At 35.5% G+C, this 7661-nt stretch overlaps 1 protein-coding gene across 1 annotated transcript; it reads right to left on the reverse strand.

The window, feature by feature from the left end:
- Nucleotides 1-991: 991 nt before the first annotated feature.
- LOC120073765 (lycopene beta cyclase, chloroplastic/chromoplastic) lies at nucleotides 992-3215 on the reverse strand. Its single transcript, XM_039026592.1, has one exon. The coding sequence runs from the start codon at nucleotides 2720-2722 to the stop codon at nucleotides 1211-1213; it is 1512 nt and encodes a 503-aa protein (XP_038882520.1). The 5' UTR covers nucleotides 2723-3215; the 3' UTR covers nucleotides 992-1210.
- Nucleotides 3216-7661: the final 4446 nt, after the last annotated feature.

A 7661-nucleotide genomic window follows, 5' to 3' on the forward strand; every position in this document is an offset into this window, starting at 1 on the left:
TAGTTTTTGGATCATTTTGTGAAATTTTCCAGGATTAGACGTATGTGTATCAGAATAAATGACATGACCAACCTCTTAGAAATAGGACCTTCATTCATCATAGAAACTTTTGTACAATCAAATTTCCAAAGCAAACTATAATTGTGTCAACCTAGCTATAGACATGGTATGTACCAGTATGATTATTGGAAATAGAACCAAGCTAACTGAAGACGACAAAAACGATCGTCTCTCCTCCTAAACCTGAACGAGAACACATCTAAAGACGAACTACTTCAGCATGAAGTACGTAAGGCCGAGCAGAAGATCCATAACCTGTACTCTATCTAGAAGCAGCATCCATTAAACAGGTGTAGCAGATTGCGTTACACTTCGATGACCGAGAATTTTGACACAACTTCTAGAGAGAATTTGACCTAAATAACAGACTCATTATTTCATTTATGCACCTGAACTCCACCATGAATCTGTAAAATGGTGGTAGAGTAGTTATATTTCAGACACATGCTACAAGATGGCTTTCTAAAGGTGCCATTACTCTCAATCACAATGTCTGACATCATTTCCCATGCTAGACATCTGTGGAACAAGCTACATCAATATCAAGGAAACTTCAACATAACAGCAAGAAGATTCAGAGTCATATTAATACCAAACTTCAGATAGTTAGGAGTATCCTAAATTTTAAACCAGCATCTCAAAAGAAGACATGAACAATTGTGTATGACAAGCAATCTGCATAGAGCCGTCACCCATCATTTCATCTCTAGATAACATTAATTAAAGTCATGTATTTCAGAGAGGTGGTACCAAAAAATCAATGGTGCATCTAACGGAAAGAACAAAGATAGAATAAGATTGATTCCCTTAAATATTTCTTTAGAAATTCCTCAATGAACCAGCTATTCACAGAACGGAATGAAGAAATCAACACTATCCTAGTTTTTTAGTCTTTTATGGCATTTACAATGATTATTGTGCATAAACAATCTGATCTCAAGCACATACATGTGTATATAACTTTTGAAGCACTTCTCTTTTATGAGAAATTATATGAGGTGTGAACTAGGAATAACGTACTAAAGAGATAAATGGCTATAAGGTATAGCTAACTCATAATCTCATGAACAATCATCTGCAGAAGTAAATGTGATGATGCAAGTGCATCAGTATGATGATTAGTTTACAACAAAGTAACTCTATATTTATCTTAGTCTCTATCCTTTACCAGATTGCCGATCATGTTTACCAAAGATGGAGTTCCCTTTGCCATGATTTCAAGCCTGGAGGCATTAGATGCGTGAGAGAATAAGGAAAGCCCAAAGAGTAACAGCTCGGGAAGGAACAGTCGCGATGACAAGAATCCATGCCAATAACGAGGTTCAAGATCAAAAAATGCATCAAAAAACCTTCTTGTACCCTTCAGATCCAGCTTCAACAAAATATCCATCCCAAAACAGAAAAATTCCCTCTGCCTCCTCCTTTCGATGGGCCATAGATCTTTCCAAACTTCAGAGGATATCGCATCACCCTTGAAACGTCCATCTGAACCAAGGCATCGAACTATTGCACTAGCAACAATAGGTGCCGCTGCTAGAGTTCTTGCTACCATATATCCGGTTGAAGGGTGCACCATCCCTGCTGTTCCACCAATTCCAACAACTCTTTGAGGAAGAACTGGCAGCGGTCCACCCATTGGAATGACACAATGCTCATCCTCTTCAATGCTCTTCACTTTTATTCCCAAGTGCTTCAATCTTGCCTCCATTCTTTCCTGGATATCACTCATTTGTAATCCAGGTCGAGCTACTAGAGAAGTTTCTTCCAGAAATATCCGATTCGATGAAAAAGGCATTGCATAGAGAAATGTGGGAATTTTGCTGTTTCTCTCCTTCAAAATCATATTGTTATTCAGATGTGCATCCCTCCAGTCCATAAATACCATCTTGTTAACGTCGAACGGATGTTCCTCCACCTCAGCTAAAATCCCATAAGCTACTTGGTAGCCTGGATTGTAGGGTTTATCATATTGGACAAGGCATCGAGAGAAGCCAGTAGCATCAAGAACAATGGCAGCTTGAATGGTCACACCATCATTGCAAATTAACAAAGATTTGAACTCCTCATGTATAACTTTAATAACTTTAGCTTCATGAAACTTAACACCATTGGAAATGCATTTCTGCAACATTTTTGACTTGAGCTGCTTTCTATTAACCCTCCCATAAGGTCGAGCAAGATCTTTTGTTGATTGTTCATTTGTGAACACAACAGCACCAGACCAAGTTGTATCGAGGCAATCTAACAAATCCATTGCCTCAAATTCATCCACCCAAACCCCATAATTGTTGGGCCAAATCAACTTGGGAGATGGGTCAATTGCACAAACTGAAAGCCCTGCCTCTGAAACCTGTTGTGCAACAGCAAGCCCTGCTGGGCCACCACCTACAACCGCAAGATCGACGACAAGGCCCTTCGAAGAATCATACATTGGAAGTTCAAACTCAAGATTCTCCTTCTTGATTTCAGGAACAAGCTCCAAAAGAGCACTACTTCTTACATTAACACAACCCCCTTTCCTCCATTTCAGACGACCCTTCCTACCAAATCCAAATTCCTGACTCTGAAACTTTGTACTCCTCACACCACTCACTTTTTCTGAAACCCCATGTAATGGTTGAAGAAAACCATACTTGTTATTGATTTTAAGCAAAGTATCCATGGATTTACAAAATGCTCAACACAAAACTCCCAAAACCCAGACTAATGAAACTACGGAAAGCAACAGAAACAGAATTTTCAGCAAAGTCAAAAGGGGAATCCCCACAGAGACCCGATATCCAGAAATCTCAAATAAACCTAAACTGTGTAGAGGAAGAATCGAAATGGGGTGCTAAAAAATTTCAAGAAACCCCCAAAAACTCCACAAAAACAGGGATAACTTCAATGGAAATCAGTGATTAAAAACATGAAGAAGCGTGTGTTTGGAGGCGAACCTGAGGACGGGAAGGAACTCCATTTTGTTCGAGTGGATTGGAGGGATGTGGAGCGCGTATGGCCAGTGCCAATTTTGATTTTTGACGACTGACTTGGCCGGCCACTGTTCTCCAAGAGATGAAAACTAGGGGAATTGAAGAAGATTGGGAGTTTGTCAGTGTCCACACTTAGAAGATGGATCCATATTCTGGCCAGTTAATGGTGGTGATAACTGATAGCGACCTGAGAATGAATATCGCTCGCTCAATTTGCCTTCTCCACTGCTTAAACAGAGTTTGGTAATGGTAGTTCCAGTTTCAGGTTGCACTCAATTATATTCTAACATAATTTCTCTTTACTTCTTTTGGCATAATTTTTTTATAAAATTGACACTTTTCCTAATTGAGTTTGGTTTATTGATATTAGCATGCAATTCCATAAAAAAACGTGGAGCTTCAATCTCATATCTCGTAGTTGTTGTATTAAAAAAATTAACATTTTTTACCTTCCTCAAGTTTTATTTTTTTAAAATTTTTTACTCTTAAAAAAATTGTTTTTTGAACCATTGTTGATGAAAATGATGTAAGCATTGAAAGCTTTGTAATATTCAATTACTTTTGTACCCTTTCACATCATTAAGGCTACTTTTATCAAGCAGTAATAAAAATTGTATAATCGAAATCAGATTTCATTGATAATCCTTGATGATAAAAATAATGTAAGCATTGAAAACTTGTAATATTCAATTATTTTTGTACCTTCTCACTTCATTAAGGCTACGTTTACCAATCCATAATGAAAATTGGTGTAACCAAAATGAGATTTTATTAGTGGATGAATCATAATACGCCTGAATCAGAAACATAGTTGGATTGCTTTTGATCGCATTTATCTAAAATTGTAAATTTGTCACATTTTACTGTTATTGTTATCGTTATCATTACTACTTGACCATAGCAGTAACGATAACAATAATGGTAAAGATAAAGGTAATAATAAATGTGGCAGATTCATAATTTTTATATTATTATAGTAACAATATTTGTAATGGTAACGATAACACTAAAGGTATTGGGTCCACGTAATTGTCAATCATAATCAGATTGAGCACCATTCATTCCTTAATTAAATTGCATTATTTGATTACAGATTTTGAGATGGACCTCACAACTCATTGCGATTAATGAACGCAGGAAAAATACCAACAAAAATAATCATTTGAGAATATCAACAAAAGTGACCAAAATTCATTATACTTAATAATCAACTACCTTTACCTACCATCAAGAAGTAATTAATTGTTTTGCATTAAAAAAGAATATGCCTAACAACAATAGTTCTCTCTTCACAAACAAAAAAAAAAAAAAAAAGAAAGAAAAGGAAAGGAAAGGAAAAGAAAAGAAAAGAAAGAGAGAAAAAAAAACCTTCCAAGCTAGTCACAAAAAAACCTTCCCTCCATAAAAATTTTGTTCACAAAAATTTCTCTACAAAGTTGTTAAGTTCCATCCAGTAAAAAGGTATGTAGTTCATCTATTTAGCATTATGGTGTTTCAATAGTTCAAAAAATATATATATATATTTATAATAGTTCTTGTAGGAAAAAAATTGTTAAAAAAAAAATGAATTTTTTTTTTAGAATAGGTGATATTATTATACAACAACAAGGGGATCCCACAGTCCGGGATCAAGGCATCAAACCATCAAACCATCAAAGTACAAGCAAAGACAAGATAACAAAACCCAAAACAAAGCCTACAAGATAAGATTAGAACAAAACCAACACAAAAAAAAAAACTCGCGGACCACCAAAGAGAAAGCCAAAGAAAAGAAACTAAAATCCCACAAACAAGGGACAACAGCAAAACAAAGAACAACGGAAAGTACAACAAGAAAAAACATCTGTAAACGCACTATATAAGACCAAGAAGATCAACCCGCCAGGAAGAAGCACGAGCACGAACCGTAGAGACCATAAGGTGAACAAGAGCGGACACCGACCTCGGTCTACTTCCATGCAGTCGCCAATTACGTTCTTGCCAGATGTAGCATATGGAAGCACACCAGAATACACGGAATAACTTACTACGCACCCCCTTACCCGACCCCACTCGACACAACCAACTCAACTCCACATCCCAACCCGCCACCCGATGCGACGAGCCCAACTGACATTTCTATTGCATCCTAGATGGGCTTCATAAGTACACGGAATAAACGAGTTTTTATTGTATCCTAGATGGGCTTTATAAGTAGACGATCAAGCCAACAACGAGGACTACCCGGTCGAGCCAATCCCAATATCCTCAGGCTACCTCAGACCGAGTAGTCAATCGACTTATCCCATTATGCTTTTTACCCCAGTGGTAGTCTGGCCAGGTCGAGTTGTTTTTCTTTAGAAAAACATTCTTTTGAAATTTGTTCAAATCATTAAGTTTTTCACTCATCATAATACTATTTAATTTTGTTTTTGTGGTGTTTGGAATGAAAGAGAAAAGAATTACGATGGAGGAGAGTTGAGGGGATTTGACATTGAGATTGGAACGACCTACAGTGAAGTCCTAAATTAGGTTTATTGGATATGCATTAAAAATTCATATGAGTAGAATCTTGTTGTCAGATGTATACTCTAGTTAAGATCCAAAGCTCCTGTATTTAGTTATTTGAAATGATGAAGATATTCACACGTTTCTAACATGGGAAGAGGTCTTTATAATACCTTTTTACATATCCACACTTCTAAAGTGTTCGAGCAACCAAGAATTTAATCCATATATAGTTGTCAACAATTCATATATGCAACCGAGTGAAGAAATCCCATTAGAGCAGGATGTAAGGTTGAAAGGTTGTTCAGGTAATTGTGCAACGCGATAAAAAATAGTTGCCAATTATCTTGTGGCAAAACGAGTACGATCTTATTATAAGATATATAGTTGCCAACAATTCATATATGTAACCAATTGAACCTGCTCGTTTAGGTAATTGGGCAACACGAAAAAAATATTTTTATTTTTTCTTTTAATATTTTCAACATTGTAGCTTTAATTTTGGATTTGAAACTGCTGAAAACATGTCATTATTTCTCCAAATTTGAAAATTAATTGCACGATTATGGAATTATAGGAGTTTGATGTGGGTGCATAACTGCCAGTTTCTGCAAAATAGTTAAATTCCTCTGTAAAAACTCATAAAAGCAACCCAAAACAATAAGGACTCACTTTAGACAGTTGAAGGGCATGTGTTAGCTATTTTTTATCCAATGTAAGTTATTTAAAGGGATAAATAACATGTAAAATTCTGCTTTTACTAGACAAAAGTATCAAAATATATATCAAAACTATGCAATTTATGACATTTATCACTTAAGAACTCCTTGTTATTCACCAATAATACAAGAATTGAATCATTGTTCAGTAGAAATCACTGCTTTGCAAGCAAATTCGACACATCAGTGCAAATTGTGCACACGAATTGCTCTCCAAGGTTAACAAAATACCCACCTTAAATGTGTTCTCATTAAAGACGGGTTAGAATCAAGAGAGAATGGATACTTATAATCATAATGAAAATCGTTGAAGAAGAAGATCAAAAAGCTCATATAGATTTTTAGAAAGGCTATTGTTTTTTAAGGAGAGAAGAAAAGCCAAAAAAAGTTTCAGATTAGAGAAATAATGATACATTTTTTAGCATTTTCAAATCCAAAATTAAAGTTATGATGTTCAAAATATTAAAAGAAAAAATAAAAGTATTTTTTCGTGTTGCGCAATCACCTCAACCTACTCCTTTGTCCACCCAGACAGTAGTTGTTGCGTGTGTGGGGGAGAGAGACTTGACTATCACTCCATCCATTTTTTTAACTCCATTGAGGAGGTTATATATGTATATATGTTCTCTTCCAAACTCAAAATATTACAAGAGTTGTAAATGTTACAAACGATTTGATCCAAAATTTTCATGTGAAAACATGCAAGTGAAGGTATCCTATACAAAGAGTTTGTATAAGACGGAACCGTGAAATGATTAATCTCTCTATATAACATCATTGACTGAAGATTTTAACATTTCATAGAATGACCATAGGTAATTCGATCTCAATCCTAGGTGAGTTATGAAATTTTGTCTTTGAGGGCAGTCCTTTAATTTGTCTGGGTGAGAGTGACTCGAATCATCGACTCAATAAGCTTATTATTTTGGCAATTTATTCAAGTAGGAAGTTGAGAACATAGCTACACAAGATGGAATTCACTTCTTTTCGTCTTTAGGATAAGTAGATGAATTGTTCCTTTAAGTGCTGACTTCGAGTCTTGAATAACAGGGCTCATCTCTCTCATTAGGCTGAGAGGTTTTGTTTATGGTAGAACCATCAATAGGTTATTCATTAGAGGATCAGTAGGACTTGAAGATTAAGAGGTAATTATAGGGGTAAAACGATAATTTGATCCAGTTGTAGTTACGAGCAATTCGTGAAGGGTCGACTTATTGATAATTGATTATATCCATGGACATAAAAAATATTTACAATATGAAGAGTGTAGCTGCGGGTCTTTAACTACAGTTAATGAAGGTTGATTAATTTAATTAAAAAGTTTAATTAATTAATCTCATATCATGGAGTTTCTAATTTGTAGGTCTATTAAGTCTCTCTGCTAGCTCACTAAGGATAAAACAATGAATATTTAGTTTTGGAA

The sequence above is a fragment of the Benincasa hispida genome, chromosome 3 (genome assembly GCF_009727055.1).
Source record: "Benincasa hispida cultivar B227 chromosome 3, ASM972705v1, whole genome shotgun sequence".
Classification (NCBI taxonomy): Eukaryota; Viridiplantae; Streptophyta; class Magnoliopsida; order Cucurbitales; family Cucurbitaceae; genus Benincasa; species Benincasa hispida.